The 23,272-nt window shown below is 39.9% G+C and overlaps 1 protein-coding gene across 1 annotated transcript; it reads left to right on the plus strand.

Moving 5' to 3' along the window:
* Positions 1-836: 836 nt before the first annotated feature.
* LOC142495609 (gastrokine-1-like) lies at positions 837-7,559 on the plus strand. Its single transcript, XM_075601302.1, has 6 exons — positions 837-960; positions 1,052-1,105; positions 2,066-2,203; positions 3,570-3,680; positions 5,052-5,181; positions 7,365-7,559. The coding sequence occupies exons 1-6, from the start codon at positions 949-951 to the stop codon at positions 7,436-7,438; spliced, it is 519 nt and encodes a 172-aa protein (XP_075457417.1). The 5' UTR covers positions 837-948; the 3' UTR covers positions 7,439-7,559.
* Positions 7,560-23,272: the final 15,713 nt, after the last annotated feature.

The raw sequence follows: 23,272 nt of genomic DNA on the forward strand, positions 1-23,272 counted from the left end.
ATTCACAGGTCTCAGATAGGTTCACAACCCTGCCTTTCCCCATAATCGCTCAGCATGCAATGCTTCCGCTGCAGCAAGGGATTCTGCGTAATGACAGGCAAATGAGCACTCATTGTTTGCTCCTTATCTATTTGACACCCTGTGAGTGCTCATATGCCATTACCCAGAATCCCAGGCTGCAGTGGAAGCATTGTATGGTAAGAGATAATGGGGAAAGGCAGGGTTGCAGACCTGTCTGAGATGATAATGTGCTCACCATCGGTGTTGTTATTGTCTTTGCGCTGTACGGTGGAGGTTTTTGTCACTTTTTTACTCACCATAACTTACTTTTTGTTTTGTTTTTAGGAATACAGTGAAATATTCTTTGCAGTGACTCAAAAGGAAATACTTCTGTGAATTTCCTGAAAACTGCAACTCAATGTCTGATTAAAAATTACATTATACAAAATTATACAGGGCCTGGGAAGTTACCGAAAATGCCCATGTCTGCTTCAGGATTTGTACCTAAAACTGCTTAAAATAATTCATTTGTTGAAAAGTTGCGCATGCACAAGAAGCAGTAGCGCAAATTACACTGTTTCATGTTACTTATTGGTATTAGCCTTGGCAGTTAACACCAGCCGTTAATATGACAGGTAGACACTGCCCCATGCTCCTACTAATTTATATAAACAAACCTTTGCACGCCTAATTTGTTTCCGGAGAAATACGCCCAATTTTGATAAAACTGGGCAGTGCCATTTCTACTGTATCTTGAATTCTAGTTTCATAGATAATTATTAGATCAATATATCTTGCGTAAAGAATCTGGACTCGTTCCAAAACAGTTGTGCAGATATTGCATTTTTTCTGTTCCTTGAGCAAATATAACCTCCCGATATAAATATACACAGTGTGCTTAGGAATATTCTGCTCCTTCAATCTTTCCTGTAAAGAAGACACTCCAGCATGAAGTTCCTGGTGAGAATATTCAGCTGCATTATGTATTATCAGTGACATGAGATGATACATACTGTAGTAACATTTCCCCATTGTTTTCATTCTGTTTCAGATTGTGTCAGTTGTCCTGCTAGGAGTCTTCCTGGCTCAGTCTCTAGCAAATGATGTAAGTAAAGTACTGTAGTAGGCTATGTTGGTATCTTGCCTTTAACAAACTCAGTATATATTGTAGACCAGGAATCCTTCAGTATTGGGGGAAACTATTTAGAGACACCTTCTTTCCAGCCAGATAATATATATTTTTTATTTCAATGAAAGAAGAAACAAAGGCACCTAATCTATTAACAAAGTACTTGCGTTTGCTCAAGTTATTTCCCCAATAACATTACAAGAAGACACAAAAGAGGAAATGTGCCAAATGTTGCAAACTGGAGGAGTGGCTCAGTGAGTAAAGACACTGACCGAAAACAATGACACTGAGTTTGAATCAGGGGAACTTGGTTAAAATTGCGGTGTCAGCTCTTTGTGACTTTGTGCAAGTCACTGTATCTCCCTGTGCCTCAGGCACAGATTGTAAGCTCATCTGGGCAGGGACTGTCTGTAAAAATCCTATGTGCCATGTACTGCGCACTATACCGTAATTGGGAAGTGCGTTGAAGCTCATTGGAAGAAGAGTGCTAAAGGAAAAAAGGTTATTATAGTTCCAAAAGCAGATAAAAATCACATTGCTGTGACTATGCGTCACTTTGTATCACAAAGCTTTGATCCAGTATTGTGCCAATTGCCCCAGTGAGTGATATGGGGAGAGGTTATAGCAGTTAGGGGAACAGAGTGTCACCCCAATACTATAATGATAGGCCCGACTTTGCTCCTATAACTAGTGCAGTTTCCTTCTCTCTTTGGGTTTTTTAAATCCCCAGTATAACCTCTACCCGTGAGAGATCGGAAGCTAATATAAGAAGCTAGATTACTGGGTTTCATGCATGTGACGCTGGCACACATTGATGCAGATAGAAAGTGATTGATACATTTCTATCATAGTACATTATCATTCTAATTAGTGCTTTGAAATGAATAATTCTTGTACACATCTTAGCATTTATTTTTATATTGTTTTGCAACCCAGTCTGTCAATATCAACAACTCTGGGAATGTAGGCACCAACGTTAAACAGAATGTGAATATAAACAATCAGAACAATGTTGCCAACATCAACAACCTGAATGGATGGAACTCCTGGGATTCCGCATGCGACTATGGCAGAGTGAGTAACGATCAATGCGTGCTGTAAAACGTATAGGAATCTAACCCTATGTAATGTACCAGCCACAGACTGTACAGTGCTAGTATGTCCATATATCCAATGTCACATATTGCAGTGCTGGAACAATTAGAACCTTCCTTTCTATTGCTATCTTCAGTACATTACCTTACATTTCCTTGTTGATTTCCAAAGCAGGAAGTGGTTGTGTCCTATTAGAAGCTGCAGTGACTCCACCTGTTGATATACTTCTTTTTTGACAATCAATATTCACTGATTCAGAGGTTTTTTTAAACTCATTATCAGGACATTCCATTTATCTATTTAAATCACTTTTTAAAATATATTATTTATATTGTGGTTTTATATGTATTACTTTTACACGTTCATATACACATTTATCTCTAGATCGCTGATTACTCTCTTGTTCATAAATATATATATTTGTAGAGGTATCTGTACCGTGTTAGCCAAATGTACAATATAATTCTATCCCTTTATACCCAATAGGGACCACATAGTACCCACACACATGTACAGAAATGCAACACCCTATTACATTTCAACCCCTACCCACACCGTTGTTGTACACTCCCCCTATACATACACATTTTGTAAAGCGCTGTATACACTGATGCCACTCTAGAAATTAGGATTTACACATACTCACATATACACACACATACATACACATACACACATATACACACACACATGCTTACTCTAACATCACAAACATTCAGGGACCATTTAACACCTTAAGCTATAAATCGCATACTGCACAGGGGGGAGGGTTATGCTTCACCCACAGAGATAACATTCCTAGCTGTCCTGTTTGACAGTAAATTTCTTGGCTTAATTCATTGTAACGTCGCTCGAAGAAGAGATCACTATATCTCGAAAGCTCGCACAAATAAAAGCATTTCGGTAGTCCCAGAACGGTATCGACGCTTCATTTTTTATTTTATGTAGCAGCAGCCGGCACACACAAATACTGTTTTAAATCCAGATGCTAGTCCCATAGAGAATAATAAAAATAATTACCAGATGTTAGTACAGCAAGGAGAGACAGCACACAAGGAGTAAACTTTCAAAGTGATGTATTGAAGAGATGAACACTCAAAAAAATATATACACATACATACATATATTATTATATATATACATATATATTATTATTTATAACAGATAGAGAGGATGGGAAATTTAAAAAGAGAATAAGGGATTCACAAAAGATTCTACTACTCCCTATAAATTGTGCTTAACTCTGAGTGCACAAGAACACCTGTGAACAACACCAGGACAAAGCCACATGTCAAACAAGGGATCCTTACTTCAGTTCAGTATCTATACGACTCTTCTCCTGCAGGGATATGCTGCTACCCGACTGTTTTCCAAGAAGATGTGTATTGTCACCAAGATGAACAAAGATACCTTCCCCAGCCTGGCTCAGCTCAGCACCTTTGCTAAGGATGAGAAGGTGAGGAGTGTGAAGGATTAGCATGTGTCTTCTCATTGCTCAGGCACTGTAAAATAATGAAGGGTTTATTAACTGCTCCTTTGATAGAGGTGGAAAAGCAGGGGCAGTCGATACTAGGACCAAAGTGTACTAATGGCAGTGATATTTTTAAGAGGTTAATGCCCAGTAGGTCTCTTAAGACTTAAATATAGCCTTAAATCTGCTCAACTGACACCTTTTTTTCCCCATCAAATCAGACACCTAAAAGTATTTTTTAATTATTAAGTCAGTTTGTAAACACCGCGAGCTGAGACTTGGGAGGTGGTTTGATTGCCTCTGGCTGCTCCATTTTGTCTGATATCACTGTGTGTTCAGCAAGTTTTACAACCACGGCCCCTCTCTCCCGTTAAGTGTTTTGGCAACCTATTAAGGACAGGTAAAGGAAACACTTCATTGACAAACCCTCCCCCCAATCAGAGCAGAGTCGGATTAAGGATTTACTTTGCCGGATGCGATGCACCAGCTTGGACCCCCCATTACACCTCACTCTTATTAAGAGGGTATACAAAACAAAGATAGATACACACAGAGGCAGTCACACACACTTCCACATAAAGAGACTGACAGGCTCTTCTTCCTGCCTCATTAATGCATGTTGGGGTCACCCAGTCTCTGGACCCTAAACAGGTGCCTGTCAATTAATTTGTCCCTGATTCAGAGGCCCCTGTGGCAGCGAAGGGGTATAGATGTAATCTGTTTATGAATTTGGTGAATGATACACAGTTCCAAACCCTGCCATTAATTGCAATTAGCCCTTTATCATTGTACAGATGTAGCAGCCAGCAGGTGCAAGAGTGCAGTAGCCACACCCCTTTTTTGTACGTGGCTAATCCTTTTAAATGGCGTCTGCTCCTGCCGATCCGTTGTGTGTTTCAGCAAAACTGTCTGCTGCCCATATATCTTACTTAAAGAGCCCCCTTGACCCAAACTTTGGCACTTTACTTTCCAAAAGTTGGTTAAAATTGTCAAGTTTCACCAATATTTACATTTCAGAAATCAAGAATCAATAAAAAGCCTAACTCTCAAATATTTCTCTACTGACAAAATTTGTTGCAGAAAAAATGGCAGTGACATTTTCTAAGCAAACCAGGACATATCTCTAAAGTGTAAATCTGTCATCTACATTTTCAGAGCAATCCTGTTTTTTTTTAACTCTTGTTCCCTTAGGATTCTGGGATTTGTAGTCCGGACATTTATTGAGTAGAAGAAGGGTTAAAGACATTCTTATTGTGTAGGAGTTAGAAACGAGGACATTAAATCTGGAGTGAGTAGACCAGTATAATGATCATGCGTCCCGTTCTACCCTTCTAATATTGATATTTGTATGTTTAGAACCCTCCCAACCCACAGATGTTGACTTACACGATCAATCAAACCCCCATTGTTAACATTGGAGAGTATGGGGAGCACATCCAGTCCCTGTGCAAAGGATTGCCTACCTACACTGCTCAGAAGATGTCTGGTGAGCACATGTACTGTAGATACAATGTATTGGAATGGATAGCCCAACCATGTCAGGCACTGGGAATTAGAAATAATAATAAGAAAAATAGGGCCATATTTACTAAGCACTGCTACTACATACACTGGCGACACACTTTATTCGAGCTTGGCTAGTCCCACGAATTCGGGTATACCCGGGTGTATTGAGGTTTGTGACTGTTTTCTGCCCGAGTACATTGAGTTATTTTCCAAGCAGGGATTGAAGCATTTTATTCCCGCTGGCTGCAATACTGCACAGTATATATATATAAACTGCATTACAATTCATGAATTTATGCCATCTGGTAGACACGCGAAGCATTGCAGCCTATTAAATCCTAATCATTATCATTTAACAGATCAGCCGCCCATCAGCCAGGCATGAACCCAGGCTGGGAAGGCAAATGCAACGGGGCTTGTCAGAGGTTAGTAGTGGCTTATTCCAGGTATCTGCCAGGTACATACCGGGTATTTGCTCGAATAAAGTGTGTCGGTGCAGTAAGTCACCAGCACTGCTTAGTAAATATGACTCCTTATGACCCATTAAAGTGAACACTGTAATGGATCTTCTGAACTGGAAGGTGTCTTTTAGAGTAAACCGGTTTAGTAAATGTGCCCCTTTATGGCCTATTCATTTGAATAGGGCATTACGATGTCTTCCAGCATGGAAGGTGTCTTATGGAGTAGTGCTTCTTAATAAATATGGCCCACAGTGTTCCCGGACTTCATATCATAATACATAAAGGCCACAGGGAGATAAAGCACAGTTCATAAGGAACTTTCCCTACGGTTCGAACCTGGCTTACTTAGTTTAAGGGCAGTGATATTAAAACTGAGACATTCCACCAGCCTGATTTTAATAGGTGTGCCATTATCAAGGATAAAGCATCTAGTAGACCACTTGAATAGGCACTACAACAACATTCATGTAAGAACTGTATAGTAAATAACAGATTATAGGGTGGATGGAGTCATTGGAATACAATGTTTCGGGAAGCAACACACTCCTTTTTCAGGCTGGAAAGGAATTAAATGTGGGGATAACATATAGTATGCATATACAGCAGCTAGTATACACACCAAGAGCAGGGCAAGACATTGACATTGAGGTCTTGGGTACAGAAAAATGTGTACATTTTTTATGAGTCATAACACTCATACATATAAGCAAAAAGGCACAGGCGTACAATTTCAGCAGTATATAGCAGTAGGTAAGTATATGCCCCCATACCTGTGTGAGTGTGCATGTGCAATCTGTGTTTATCATGTATATAGTAGTGTGCATATCAGTGTGTCTGTTTCGACTATCGCATCAATGCATTTGTGTGTGTAAATGTATGTTAATGTGTGAGTACTATGTAAGCATCACATGTGTATCAGTGTGTTCAAGAATTTGTGCACTAAAACTGCATAGCTTCAGATACTGGCATTAGGGTTCAGCAGCTGTAAATGGCAAATTGCCCCATTAACCTCTCAGTGGAAAGTAATACACAATGCGTTGCTGGTCGCAGGGAACGGGGGGGGGGGGGTTAGGAGGGGGAATTCCTACAATTCGCTCTGTCATTAATTATCTGCCATGTAACTTTTCAGCAGTCATTTTAAGCTCCCTTAAGTACTAGTGAATAAACTGAAATGTGGAAAGTGGCTAAAGCGCTCAAATGCAGGTGCAATGAATAAAATAAGCCAAACCACTAAACCAGGGTACTAATAAGAATAATATAGTACTTAATGTGCAATAGTATGGGTACTATCCTCCTGAAGACAGGTGGTAGATGGTACAAGCCCACTCACCCTCAGTCTCATTGGCAGGTTCCCCTGAAAATAAGCAATACTCACATCCTGGTAGTAGATAGGCAAGCTGTGCAGCTACAATTATGCAATAACAGGAAAAGGGAGACCAAAAAGCGCACCAGCAAAAACAAAAGAGACCTCTTGTCACATTAAAGTGCCCTTTTAATCATTTTTTCGTTTTGGGTCCTTCCTGCTCCGTTTTTGCTGGTGCGCTTTTTGGTCTCCCTTTTCCTAGTAAACTGAAATGGCCTGTTAATCACCCTAAGCAAAAAAAAATAGCTATAGCAGATTCTTGCTTAACTCCTTCACTGCCAGACTGGCTTGCAAAGGGGTTAAATTGACATTTTTATTCTAACAAGCCTGTGTTTTCAGATTTTGGAGGACAGTTTGGACTCTGTACCAGTTCCAGCATCATCACAATTCTTGGTATCAGCTTCTGCTTTTAAGATGAGCACACAGAAGCCTTGTGACCTGCTTCACGTCAACATTCTTTACCACCGTGACCTCTCCCTGAGGCTTTTCATTCGTCCTCTGTGATGTCCAATAAAAATACTTTTCTGGGCTAAATTGCTTGTCTTTTCTCAGAGCGAACGGAAAACAGTTTTTCTTTATGATAAACATTTTACAAAAAAAGTTAGCAGTGCAAATAAAAATGGGAACACCAACTCGTAGATTGTAAGCAGAAAGGTGCGAAATCGTTGAACCCCTTGTTTGCGACAGGGGCCTGCAATGCATGGCTTCACAGGCCTCTTTGGCAGACAAGGGGTTAATATAGCTCATCATTCTGTGTCAGTTCCAGTTGAAGAAGGAATTTAAATGTTGCCACAGATGAAGTGCATATGGTTGATCCTTCAGTTTCTTATAGACATGTTTTGACTGCGAAATGAAGGTATTTAATATGAAAAAAAATACATATTCGGTGCAGTTAGATCAAAGCAGAAAATAACTTGAACATTGAATATGTGCGTTATTTAAACGGGCAGTCCCTCCTAGGACCAAAGTGTACTAATGCCAGTGACATGTTTAAGAGCTTACACTGGGTGTTTGGATGTCTTTTTTTAACCAAATCTGACACCTACAAGTTTTTTTTAAATCACTATTTAAGGTTAGTTTCTAAATATGATGAGCTGAGACTTGGGAGAGGTTTGATTTCATCTGGCCCTTTTATGTGATATCACTGAGGGGGTTATTGAACGTGGCAGTTGTGGGTAAATGCCAGGCCTGCTGTGGCCTAGCACTGAAGTTCTGACCTGGGTCCTGGGTTTAGGGTTGCCAGGTGGCTTCTCCAAAAATACTGGACACAATGGTAAAAGTTGCAAACCCCCCAATACATATAAAAATACCCGCACACCCCCAATACATATACAAAATACCCCTCCCCAATACATATAAAAATACCCGCACACGCCCAATACATATACAAAATACCCCTCCCCAATACATATAAAAATACACCCACACCAATACATATAAAATTCAGACTTACCTTGGGGATGGTCTAACGCCGGGTCCATCAGAGAGGCCCGGCGTGCGCCAGCATCAGACGCTCGGGCTGGGACAGAATGAGGAGAGACCTGCAGCTGGGGTAGAGCCGGGGCCCGGTGGCAACTACTTTGTCCCTGCTCTTCCACTGCAAGTTTAGAGAGGTAATACCAGACACATACATGTCCGGTATTATCTCTCATTTTTTACCGGACGCAGGGGCAAAATACCAGACTGTCTGGTTAAAAATTGGATACTTAGCAACCCTAACTGGGTTGTCGAGTGAGGGGAGAGATGTCATTGTCCAGTTGGCCTCCCCTGGCCTTGTGACACTTGTCCAGTGGTTGAGGGGGTCGGGGTGATGTGCGATGTATTGGGTGAGGGACCATGCCCCTTGTTAAGCAGGGCCGCCTATGAAACCTTATGTTTTTAGGACACAGACCTTCATGCAGACACTCTCCTGTTAAATGCCCCATGTTAAGGTTATATCCATATAAAGTTTACATTTTGTATGCAGCATGGCACCCAAGGGGTGTGTTTTTAAATTCTGTTGTTCATGAGGGTCTGTGTCCTAAAAGTTAAGGCTTAATGGCTTAATTGGTAATCAAACAATGAAGGAGGTACTTTGTCTTCTTATGACTACAGTTTTACCACGAACTGGCTCTGCTGGTTTATACAGTACTACAATGGCCGGCACGGCAAAGCAAGTTATGGCAGAGATACTGTGAGTATGGGTCTGAGAGCTTTAACAGCCTCATATATATTCCCTATAACCAGAGAACCTGAGGCTTATACTTGTAACCCACCTTTAATTACCCTTCAGGTTAACGGGTTTGCTGTAAGGGGTTAGTAGCAGAATGGCATATACTGGGTCCCACCCTGTGTTGCCACAGGGATGCTGACGTCCGAGGGAGTATATCACCTGAGATCTGACTCCAAAAGACTGTTCATGGTCCCAAGGTGCAACAAAGTATCCGGCCGCTCCTCCTCCTATCCCATGCACCCCAAAACTGGAACAGTCTATCGGAGACTCTCACATCCGCCACCAGTGTAAATTCTTTCAAAACTAAAGCTGTCTCACATTTTAATCTGGTCTGTAATTATCTCTAACTGTGCATGCAATATCTTGTAAAGAATGTACTGTGTAACCCTTTTCACTTAATGTAACTATGTATTTGTAACCGTGTATTTGTCATTATAACTCTGTGCCCAGGACTTACTTGAAAACGAGAGGTAACTCTCAATGTATTACTTCCTGGTAAAACATTTGTATAAATAAATAAATGTAGCCCCCTTTCCCGTGTCTAAGGGAACTACGTGTGCTGATGATTACCTGCATGGCTTTTAGGAGGCCTAGGCCTCCACTACAGGGAGCCTGGGGTGGTCTCGTTCCTCAGGTTACAGTGCCTCCACCTGAGAGGGATCCTAGCGCAGCAGGATAACCCCTCACAGGAACCAATAAAAGTCAGTAATTACACACATAGAGTATATAACAAGGAGTATTTACTGAACCGAAACAACACTAATATATAGCAGTACACACGCAATATAACACAATGTCATGCATGGCCCCACAATGCAATGCCCACACCATAACACCACCCCTGTGGAACAACCAATGTACTGAGGTGCCCTGGGCACCTAACCACCCCGGTGTCCACAGAGCCAGGCCCACCCAAAGAGTGTGTGGAGTAGCGCTACTCACTGTGTATGGCCATTGGTGCACGTAGGGTACCTTCCTGGTCTTAGGCCAGACCAGACCGACTTGGACGGTATATCCGTCAAAACCGCAACGTGGTCCCACGCTGTGGTCTGCTGGATCCTCTCTCTCTCTCGTCCTCAGGCGTCCGCCTCTGGAGGGAGCTCCAGCTGGAGGGTGTCCCTTTATATGTCTATTAGAATGCATGTAGTCTGGTCCCAGACCGCAGGCCACAGCTCACCGCATGGCGTCTGTCACCGGTGCACTAACCTGACACTAATGTGCTAATGGGAGCTCCCCAATTGGAGGTCTTCCCTACAGCACAACAAGCTATGGTGGTCAGGGTCTAGCTGGGGCCTAAGGGGATATCTGGCCTAGTCCAGCGGAGCACTACTCCCTGGACCTTACCTCACCCCTTGCCGTCCTGCTCCCGACTGGCGCACGGTCCTAAGCACACCAAATGTATCTTTCTCCTTTCCGTGGGTTCGGGAGCCCTATTGGCTATCAGGCCTCATGTGGTGTACAGCCCATGGGGCTGCTGAGATTCATAGTCCCGTGCGGAGCCTGGCTAATGGCTGCCGCACTAACGGTGTACTGCTCATGCGCATAGACTCTATCGCACATGCGCAACTAGTCAAGATGGCGGCCCCCGCTTGCCCGGTGTGCCCCGAAGCTCTGGTGATCCAATCACCAGCCTGCAGACTTCCCCCTACCTGGCCAGAGTGTAAAGGGTGAACCGGCTTCATAAATATAGGATAAACCAGTGAAACAAAAACTTAATAAAGCGCAACAAATATAGTGATAAAGTCAAGCTGCTGCCTGAACACCAGCGGTTATAGGATATAAGGAACGTACTGGAAGAGAGGTTTGTGAAGGACAAGAGGAGAGGAGCCTCTGGGAGCGTAGCTAGGGATGATGTTCAAGAAGTAATAGAAGAGATCAGGCCCCCCTTATTTGTTATGTTACAGATAGGGATAGTGCCAATATAGCGAGGATCCCAATTATATGGCCAACGGAAACATGCAGGTACCACATAGGGAGAAACAAACACGCCACAGCGGGCAATATGCAGAGGATCCCCGGATGTCAGCGGATCCACTTTACAGGCAGATCTATTTGAGTATTCTCCTCAATCAGTAGAGAAGTGGCATATGTTGTCCTGATCTTGGTCCGGGGTGGGGAGGGAGCGATGATTTCAGGAACACACCAAAAAATAAAGGACATAAAAATAATAGTGCTGTATATTAACACATTTGAAATATAATGAACTCTTGGCTCTGTAGAAATTCCTACTTACGACAAGTGGAATAAAAAAAACAATGGTCTGACTCTGTAAGTGAATGTAGAACCGGATCTCCAGCAGGGAAAGAGGCTCAAAGCGAGGGATTTTTCAAATAGGAGATGATGCAGGTGATGTAAACCCAGATCAGATTCAAAATGTGGTGTTCATGTAAGATAAAAGCGGACCATAGTGTAGATCAAAGATGAAAAATTTATCACATAAAGGCAAAGTAAGAAACGTACTTACAATAAGTACATCACATATGTACACATAAAGGTATCTTGAGACGGTAGAGTCCCGGTCCCGTATGGAGAAGCTTGCTATTTTGTCCTTCTATGGCTCCCGCTTTGCCGCCGATGGATGGCGTCTGACGTCACATCCGGTATGCGAGTGAAGACGTCCGTTCGGGAGTAAGAGGGATAAGTAGCAGGGGATCAACAGCAACTCAAGTGTCTTCACTTCAGGGGCAGCTGCAGCAGACTGACAAGTGGCTCTACGCGTTTCGCTGTACTTGGACAGCTTCCTCAGGAGCAAGATAACACCCCTAGTGGGTGGACACCAATTTATAGTGTAACGAATTGTAACCAATTACAAATCACATAAATAATCACATATAAAATATTACACACAGGTTCGCCTAAAACAGGTACATAACTCTGTGGTCAAAAAAACGACGCAATAATAGATTTAATTTAATAAGCTTGACTAACATAAAATATTAAGCTTGAGCAACATAAATTGTTGCATGATTAATGACAAATATATTAAAAAGGCAATTATTGAAAAACTCATAAAAAACTCATAAAAAACGAGAGAGGGAAGAAGAAATGGGGGGAGAGAAAGAAAAAACCAGTGATGAGCAATAAGTAAATATTAATATCCATTATAGAAACATTAAAAAACATACTTAAAAAAGGCAAGTGCAGAAGGTAATATCATATCCGTAAATTGAACGGCACATCAGGTCTATGGGATCCGAGTAAACAGAGAAATTAAACAAGGAATGGGGCTATTTCGAAATCTGCATTTTTTTTGGGTTCATCCTATTTCACAGTGTTTATTTTATTACACTATTATCACTTTTGTGGGTGTTTCTAGCGCCGATTCAAATCACTTGGGTTCACTTGTTTATCTGTATTTGATTTGGTGGCTGCCTCACACTCTTTATATATATATTATATATTTTGATACAAATGGATATTATTTCACCGATTATTTTTGCTAAAAGACATTCTAGGAAACTACAGTTTAATTATCAAGATATAGACACATCACATACACCTGCTTCACATGATCTTTTAGAAGAAGAATTTCACAAATTAGATAGATTACTTATTAAGGATACAAAAAAATGGCTAGATTTGAGTTTTTTAAATAAATACATGAAGTGTAATAGAATTCCAAGAGGCCTTAGATTTTCCAAAAATCCTTCATTTAATTTGGATGATGAGAAATTTGTGAAAAATTGGTATGAGACTGTAGATAAATGCTCATTTGATCTAATGTTGTCCTTGATTAACCAACACAAAAAAACATCAAAATAATAGACGAAGAAGTGACTATTATAGAAGAAAAATTAGCACATTTAGAGGACACAGCAGAATTTAAAATTAAAGATCGTGATCTCAAAAGAAAAATAGACAAATTAGAGAATGATCTTTATATATTAATAAAACTAATAAATTCTTGCGAGATGAAGGAGATTATCAAAGAGGAGAACAAAGAGATTGGAAGAAAAAGAAAAATAATTACCAAACTGAAAGAAAATATGATAATTATTATAATAAATCTGACTATAAATCTGACAAACCATATTCTTCTAACACCTCTTATCGTAAGGATAATACAAACCCCATATCTCACTACAAACCCAATATACCTCGGAAAGATCCAAAAGATTCAAGATATTCTGATCCTCATCAGACAACGGAACACATACAATCACATAGTAATACAATTTTAGAAAAGAAATCTGCTCAAGAAAGAGATCAACGCAGAGATCAGGAATATCAAAGAGAGCGGGATCGTGAAAGGGAGAGAGAGCAGAGATTTGAGGGAGAGAGACAGAGAGAGAGGGAGAGACAGAGGGAGAGGGAGAGACAGAGAGAAAAAGATTTAAGGAAAAAAGAACAAAGAGAGAGGGTTATTAGAGATAGAGAGACACACAGAGAAAGAGAATCTCATAGAGATAAAGAGTATTTATCCAATAGAAATCATAAAGATAGAGAATTGAGAGAAAAAGAACAGAAGGAGAAAGAATATCAAAGAGAGAGAGAGGCAAAGAGAGAGAGAGAGAGAGTTAAGAAGAGAGAGAGAGGAAAGAAGAAGGAGAGAAAGACAGATATCAGCCTACAAGGCAACAAAAGACAAGTAGATCCCGTTCCCCTATTGGAGCCACGGGATCTGATGATTTTTTAGAGTTGGACAAGACTCTCAGTATATGGGAAACGGCAAATCCCTACACCCCACTTCTGGAGAAAAAGGAAGACAGTGTACAACACAAAAAAAGAAAAAAACAGAGAGGGAAACGAGGGAGAGGAAGGAAAGGGGAGAGAGTGAAAAAAGAGAATCCTAAAGATTATAAAAGTATTTTTAATTTAAGTTCCACCATTTTCTCAACCCCACAATTGAATCTCATTTCGAAAGGATTATCCTTTGCTCCAACAATAGGGCCGAATAACTTTGAGCTATTTCTGGATGCTAACAAGTACCTAAGAAAACTCACTGTTAAAAGATTTTTTCTTAGCAAAAATGTAGAATCAAGATTAATTCATCCTAATCCAATAGTTCAAAAAGAACCAGAAAAATTCAAGCATACCACATTAAAGAATAAGTCCACCTTTTATCAGACATATTATAAGGGCAACCATTTGGAAGTCTTTTATGATTTAATTGTTAAGGACTTTGAAAATTTATCTAAAAACAATAAGTCTAAAATTAGAAATAATCTGACAAAAGAGGACAAAAGAGCCTTAGAAGAAATTACAGAAAATACAGACATAATTATAAAACCGGCTGATAAGGGAGGGGGAGTAGTAATTATTAATAGAGAGGATTACCTAATAGAAACTAGTCGCCTTTTGGGTGATCCCCACACCTATGAAGTCTTAAAGAAAAATCCAACGAAAGCATTTAGTAATGATCTACAAACACTTCTAGCTAAAGGGAAAGATATTGGTATTCTAACTGAGCAAGAATATAAATTTCTGATGAATAAAACACCACAAATACCAATATTCTATATATTACCGAACATCCATAAGTGCCTAAAGAACCCCCCTGGTAGACCAATAATCTCCGGTATAAACTCCCTCACCTCCAATTTATCAGCATATATTGATAATTTTTTACAAGGATATGTAAAAACCTTGAAATCATATTTGAAGGATACAACCGAAATACTTCAAATTCTAGAAGCATTTGTCTGGAAGGAGGACTATATACTGGCAACTATAAATGTTTCTTCATTATACACCACTATTGCACATAATTTAGGATGTGAAGCTATCAAGTACTTTTTGGATAAAGACTCGGAATTACATGAATTGAAGGCCAAATTCTTGTTGGAGAGCATAACTTTTATATTAGAAAAAAATTTCTTTTTATTTCATAACATCTTTTATATTAAGAAATGTGGCACCGCCATGGGACGAAGTTCGCCCCCAGTTATGCAAATCTCTTTATGGGATTCTGGGAGGACCATAACATCTGGTCCAATGGCATGCTGGGGGAGGGCGTTGTCCTGTGGCGGCGCTACATTGATGATATTATTTTAATTTGGCAAGGTGATCAACAAGGTTTGGATCAGTTTCTTTTAAATTTGAATGATAATGTGTTGAATCTAAATTTTACTTCTACAACCAGTAAGACTTCTATTGACTATTTAGACATAGTCATATATATAGAGGAAGGCACTTTGAAAACTAAATCTCATTTTAAAAATGTTGACAGTAACAATTATAGTCTGCACTCCAGTTGTCATCACCATTTATGGATGGATAATGTACCTTACAATCAGTACAGAAGAATGAGCAGGAACTGTACAGACGACACTGTTTTTAATGAACAATGCAAAATACTGGAATCACGCTTTATACAAAAAAAGTGCAAAAGAGATACACTAGATATAGCGTTTAATAAAGCTAAAATGTTACAAAGAAAAGAACTATTAGAACCTAAAAGTGGATTAAAAAATGACACCAATAATTATGATACAGCATTTCTAACTACATACAACAAAGAAGCAAACAATATTAGCAAAATTATAAGAAAAAATTGGCATGTTTTAAAAACCGATCCAATTTTAAATAACGTACTTCCTGAACACCCTAAAATAATTTTAAAAAAAGCACAAAATATAAAAAATATTGTGGCTCCGAGCGCCCTCAAAAAATTAGGGACAAAAAATAAGGGATGGTTTAAAAATATAGAAGGTTTTTAGGGCTGTTCATCGTGTAAGGCATGTGAACTTAAATAATCAGATAAAAAAAGTTTCATATGCAATAACAGTAAAGAAATTTTTAAGATTAAACAATACATAAACTGCTATACAGAATATGGTTTATATGTTTTGCAATGCCCATGTGGGCTACAATACGTGGGAAAAACTACAAGAGCTATTCGAACACGTATTGTAGAACACCTTAGCAATATTAGACGCGGCATTCTCACACATAGTGTATCAAAACATTTTGCAAACTACCATAATCCAAACCCAAAAGATCTAAAATTTATTGCTATTGAGAATGTTTTACAGCACTGGAGAGGCCGCAGCAGGGATATGGATCTGAGCAGATGAGAAATGTATTGGATCCACAAATTGAATACACTTATACCAAATGGACTCAATGCAGATTTCGAAATAGCCCCATTCCTTGTTTAATTTCTCTGTTTACTCGGATCCCATAGACCTGATGTGCCGTTCAATTTACGGATATGATATTACCTTCTGCACTTGCCTTTTTTAAAGATGTTTTTTAATGTTTCTATAATGGATATTAATATTTACTTATTGCTCATCACTGATTTTTTCTTTCTCTCCCCCCATTTCTTCTTCCCTCTCTCGTTTTTTATGAGTTTTTTATGAGTTTTTCAATAATTGCCTTTTTAATATATTTGTCATTAATCATGCAACAATTTATGTTGCTCAAGCTTAATATTTTAAGTTAGTCAAGCTTATTAAATTAAATCTATTATTGCGTCGTTTTTTTGACCACAGAGTTATGTACCTGTTTTAGGCGAACCTGTATGTAATATTTTATATGTGATTATTTATGTGATTTGTAATTGGTTACAATTAGTTACACTATAAATTGGTGTCCACCCACTAGGGGTGTTATCTTGCTCCTGAGGAAGCTGTCCAAGTACAGCGAAACGCGTAGAGCCACTTGTCAGTCTGCTGCAGCTGCCCCTGAAGTGAAGACGCTTGAGTTGCTGTTGATCCCCTGCTACTCGTCCCTCTTACTCCCGAACGGACGTCTTCACTCGCATACCGGATGTGACATCAGACGCCATTCATCGGCGGCAAAGCGGGAGCCATAGAAGGACGAAATAGCAAGCTTCTCCATACGGGACCGGCACTCTACTGTCTCAAGATACCTTTATGTGTACATATGTGATGTACTTATTGTAAGTACGTTTCTTACTTTGCCTTTATGTGATAAATTTTGCATCTTTGATCTACACTATGGTCCGCTTTTATCTTACATGAACACCACATTTTGAATCTGATCTGGGTTTACATCACCTGGATCATCTCCTATTTGAAAAATCCCTCGCTTTGAGCCTCTTTCCCTGCTGGAGATCCGGTTCTACATTCACTGACAGAGTCAGACCATTGTCTTTTTTTATTTGTCGTAAGTAGGAATTTCTACAGAGCCAAGAGTTCATTATATTTCAAATGTGTTAATATACTGCACTATTATTTTTATGTCCTTTATTTTTTGGTGTGTTCCCGAAATTATCGCTCTCCCACCCCCCCCCCCCCCCCCCCAGACCAAGATTTGTTTGTAGGGAATCTATACATATTCCTCGGAAGGTTGAAAAGTATTTTTTGGGGTTCACCCTATTTCACAGTGTTTCTTTTATTACACTATTATCACTTTTGTGGGTGTTTCTAGCGCCGATTCAAATCACTTGGGTTCATATGTTGTCCTGATGTCATGTGACGTCTGTCACCATGGCAACGCGACACTACAGAAGGCACGCCTCTCCGGATTAGGTAAGACCCCTCTCACAAACGAACACAGACACAGAGACACAGAAACACACACAGACACACACCTCTCTCTACCGTTTTTTTGCTTGGCTACTTTTTATTTTATAAACTGTCTGATCCTTATAACGGCATGTAACTTTATAATCCCTTTTTCTACACAAGCACTGTAACGTCTTTAGTTATATAAAACCTGCGTGTGTTTGTGCATTGATTGAACCTATGCCTTTATAGGAATTACCTTCATTTTCAGACACGTTTTGTGAAATTATGTTTTTCATAATTTGTCTATTCTTCGGGGGGACCAGAGTCTTGAGCTGTAAAGGTAAATGAATCTTGGGGATGGCAGCTTCACTGTGGTGTAATGTGACCGATTGGGCGGATGTGAGTACTCATTTATGGTGGCCAGTGGAGAGATGAGTGGGACCACTGGGAGGATAGTTGTTACCCTTTACATACACATGATACACCTAGTTCGGCTTCACTGCTTGATCAAGCTCTACGGCTTGACCAGGTGCATAAACCGACAATGGATCATAGTGACTAAGCCCCTGTGTGTTCTACAACAACAGTCAAAGTCAGAGACTCCCTCTCTCCTTTCTCCTCTTACTCTGGGGGAAACCCCAACAGGGTGTGGACAAGGCAGTTGGGGGCACGGTGGGGTTACAGCTGTGCGAGGCATGCAGTACATTTGTTATTCAATTATATATACTATATGTTCTTATTTGATGTTCAGTAAACCTGTAATCTATTATATATATATATATATATATATATATATATATATATATATATATATATAAATAAGTGTGTGTATTGTATTGGGTCCTGTGTGCAGTGCTAGGATCCTTCACAGGTGGAGGCGCTGTCACCGGACAAAAATCTATTTTTTAACCCCTCTTGCTGACCTGAAATTCTTATGAACAGTTCAACAAACAAAGCATTGCACTTCACATTAGTTTGGGAAAAAATAAATATAAAAACAAAAAATGCTTTTTAAAAATTATTATATTTTTATTGTTTAATCAATCATTTCTGTTAATAATGCAATAAAATGCTGTAGAAAAATACTATTTTCCTGCATTAAGGATTATCCAACATGTCTTCTGCCCAGCTCATGATACGGAACGGTGAGAGCAGGCTGGGGAAGATTAATGCAACCACAAAGAAAAGCATTTGAAAATGGATGGTTTGTCAGAGGTCTTGATAAGAGGTTGAAATCCTTGAGCCGTGTGTGTGCGGGGGGGGGGGGGGGAAGGGGGTGCAAGCTGTGCTAGCTGTATGAAGTTCCAAGCTGTAGTTCAAAGACATATTCTCAACAGGTCATCATAATGTTTTGATCCCCACACCCGAAAATAAAAATCACAGTACTACAGTATGCCACCCACCTCAGAAAGAACGTACATGACTAGTGTGGAATTAAAAAGCAACAGTACTGTTTGATTCTCATACTATCCATAATTGCTACAATATGCAAGCCCATGGTGATAACCCCCAAAAATATACAGTATACTGTACTGCATTTGTAAAACTTGAATCTCAGAATATCCATATTTGGTATGCAAGCCATGGCGATAACAAAAAATTGTTTTTGCGGATTTGCGAACATGTTACTGTAATACAGCACATGTTTTTTTCTTTAATAAAGTCTATTATTGCTTATTTGATTATACTACAGTATTGCAGACATGAATATCGCACACTGAACATGTGTGTGGGGTGTTTAAATCATCAGACCCCCCCTCCCACCCCCCAAATTTTTTTTTTGTTTAATCAATTATTTCTGGTTTTTATTTTCAGTACTGTACTGTACAGTACAGCAATACAGAACCATAACGAAGTTAAAGACAAGCCTGTACACAAATTATTGTATTTTTGCATTTTTGTATGATTCATTACCCAATAAAATTCTAAAGAACAATTATTAATGATTTGATTCAACTACTAAAGTGTGTGTGTGTGGGGGGCCAGCTTTGAAGGCCATATGGTAAACTTATTAACAGCTCTGTGGGGGGGAGGGGTGTTGTGTTGTTGATAAGCGGTGAACTCCAAGATGACTTGGCACAGCACTATAGAAGAAGCTTTGAAGAGCTTATGGCGTGCATGCGTGGCAGGCATCACAGTCGATTTCAGCCAACATGGTAATCTTATTAGCAGTTGAAGAAAAGCACGCCACATTTTCTTCAATGGCTCTGTGGGTGGGTGGGGGAGGCATCACAGCCGTTTTCAGCCAACATGGTAATCATGACATTGAATTGCTATTGGATTTTGACGACAACAACTCGCGATTGCCCACTTGAGTTTCTTGACGGAATTGCAGAACATGCTAAAATGCCATTTTCTAATCCGGACAAAACGATAACCAAATCGCGTGTTTAAGTCAGCACGATTAAATCAAAATGCGCGCCATCAAATGGGTATTCCGATCTACATACAGTACCGCGCTAATCGTTCGAATAGCCGCCGCTGCATCAGTATAAGCCGGTAAAACGTGTCACTGGCATTTGGGTACCCTATGCTCAGAGGAGAGACTGTCCCTTTAACTAACCCCTAATAAAGGCAGCATGTAATGTAAATTGCCTAAAATAACCCAGTTTGCAGGAATATATGATCTGGTGGGGTATACAAGCCTCTTGAAGTAAGCTGCTGCAGGCAAAAAAGCCACGCTAGTCGTGGCTGCCTGTAACGTGCCCAGTCTGCGTGCCTCCAGCAACCGATTTTTCCAGGTGTTTGATGACAATTCTTAGTGTCACCCTAATAATACAAAGTAAATTATTTTATTATCTTCTTAACTTATGGTAAGACATGTTCCATTTTAGATGCTTCTAACTCTTTTTAATGAGCGTAACAAGGAACTTGATATTAACAGGATGAAATAAACCCTGATCTCCATATTGAGAGTCTTAAGTTTTTTTGGTCACTTATCAGGGTCTTGCAATATAAACCAGAACAGCTGTGAACAACTACTAAATAACAAACATCTATGATAAAGGGGGCATGGACATTTGGACTTTTAGCACTTACATTGATCAGTGCTTTTGTTCCTCTGGGTGTGTCTATCCCCGCTCCCTTTTTTCCCCCTGGTGCCCACTGTTTGTAGGGTCTTTTCATCTGTGGGAATGGGGGACATTGTTTTATAGCATCATATTGCTTGCTTTTTCCACCTCTTGTTGGTGTTTTTCTCCCCATTTATTGCTGTTAATGAATACAATTTTAGTTTTTCCTTATGCTTCACTGATGTGAATTGCAGTCTTTTTATGTGATGTGGGCATTAGGGTTATTGGTATATCTTGTGAGGGTTTTGGAGATCCTCTTACTAGCGTGGACCATTATGGGATTTAATTATTGGCCTTTGTTACTGTTAGTGCTGACTCACCTCTTTATCCCCCTGTAATAGAATGTCCTTTAAATTGTGAAATATTTATGCCAGATTGGTTCATCACAGAGATTATCTAACTATTTTTTCTGGGGTAACGTGCACCACATCTCTCCAATATACAATAGATGAGTGATTCTACGCTTGGTTAAAGAAGATTCTACCAAGGTTCACATGTTTCATGTGTCTTAAATATTTGGATACTTTGTGAGTGTGCATTTTTTAGATCCTAAACACTTTTGTCACTATTTTTTGATACAGTATTGCACTATATTCTATTTCTTGTCTTTCCCCGTTTTTTGCGCTCCACTTGTATTCAAGATCAATACTTCCAGAACTTCAGAGGACAGTTCCTTTTGGGTTTAGAACTGCAAACTTGTTATCTTTATTTATTTTCACATTGAGTACTATTGTCACTAAACACGGTTGTATACAGTATATATCACATATGCGCCCAGATTTATCTTTTTATATGGTCCCAGTTGGTATTTGGGTTTTATACATTGAGAGCGCCAGATTCATTTTTGACAAAGGCCCCACGGGCTGAAACGCGTCAGAGGACCTGTCAGCACGTTGTTTCAATAAAGTCTATTTTTAATCTACACCATCAGCCTCTCTTCGTCTATTGCTGTGCTGCTGTTTGCCTTCCTTTTTCCCTGGGAGGATTTTCCTATATCACATATGCGCCCAGATTTATCTTTTTAAATGGAACCAATTGGTATTTGGGTTTTATAGATTGAGAGCGCCAGATTCATTTTTGTTCACAAATGTTATAGATAAGTCTATAGAGGTATTGTCTAGTGATGACAGAAAGACCAACAGGGGTTCAATGTTCCAAGTTAAATTGTATTTGGGCGTTATATTTCTCGACAATGTTGCACCTCTTAGTAAGTGGATGTATCGTTTTTGGGACAGTAAGCCCAAGTACTAGGGGACTGTAAGAGATGCGTGCAGATTTTGAAATAGGAGACTTGTTTTGGGAGAAAATAATATAGGCTTTTAATCCGCTGCAGTTAGAACACCATAAAATACAGCTTACGTTCAGCATAAAGGAGGAACACAAAGAAACGAGCCTAGCTCCTATCTGGAGCACTGATGATTTTCAGTGCTTAGTCCCTGTCTATCGATTGGAGGGCTAAACCCCTTACCAATGACAACACACAAAGTCAGTACGAGGTAAAGTTACCTTCGGGGTCCCGAGTTCCTCATGTCAGGGGCAAGAGGGTGAAAAAGACCAAGTGTGGCGTGGTCTCTAGAGCAGTCCAGGGTGAGCACCTCCCTGGATCAGAGTGTCCTGAGACTACTGTCAGCCATGCTTTTAAACCCTGCTAATGAGCCATGTTGAAGCTGGCTAATTGCCTCAGGCTGTGATTAACCAGCTCCCCGCTGGACTCAGTAGCTAGATACATGCATTTACTGAAAAACTATCAGACAGGGAAATCCACTTTTTCACAGATGCCTAGGGCCACACTGTATTACTTGCATGTGGAAGCCACCACACCCTTTTGAAACTTGTGTACTAAAAATTCTGAAACTGCTTCAATGGTAAGGTCTAGTTTGTTTTTTGGTCTATTGACATTATTCCAAGTTATGAACTCCTGAATAATTTCATTATACCTTTTTCTAGTACATGGTCTTACTGAGGAGTTAATGAATTCTTAAATAATTAAAGAGAGGGGCTACTCTTGTACACTATCAATTGTGCTGCCAGCTAAATGAATTGTGGGAGCGCCTGTAGGAGGTCCTTCATTCCCTGAAAGCAATTGAGGGTGATCCCTCATTGGACAGCTGAGCCTTTGGTGAGAAGGCGAATCAAGGGAAATCATGAGTTGGATGGCCATATTACGTATATCACGACCAAGGCTTTTACTTTGTCATTACTGATTTTTTGTAATACCCTCAGGAGAGGAATAGGGGAGGAAAGAAGTATGGAAGTTTTAGGTACATTAATGGGAATGCTAATGTGTCCATTCTACTGTACATGCTTACCTTGTCCAAACTCATGATACAAATCTCGTGATTTGTGCAAAGGTCGGAATGACAAATATGTCTACAGTACGTCTATTTCCCACAATGTCTCCTCCACTAGAATTATTCAGTCCCTCTTGAGAGACAATATGCTGAGGGTTAGCTTCTGATGAGATAGTGTGTCTTGCTATTTTGTTGGTCTCTCCCAGAACAAACATTTTTGAGAGGTACACTTGTTTGGCCAGTGCCCAAGACCATA

The sequence above is a fragment of the Ascaphus truei genome, chromosome 5, assembly GCF_040206685.1.
Source record: "Ascaphus truei isolate aAscTru1 chromosome 5, aAscTru1.hap1, whole genome shotgun sequence".
NCBI lineage: Eukaryota > Metazoa > Chordata > Amphibia > Anura > Ascaphidae > Ascaphus > Ascaphus truei.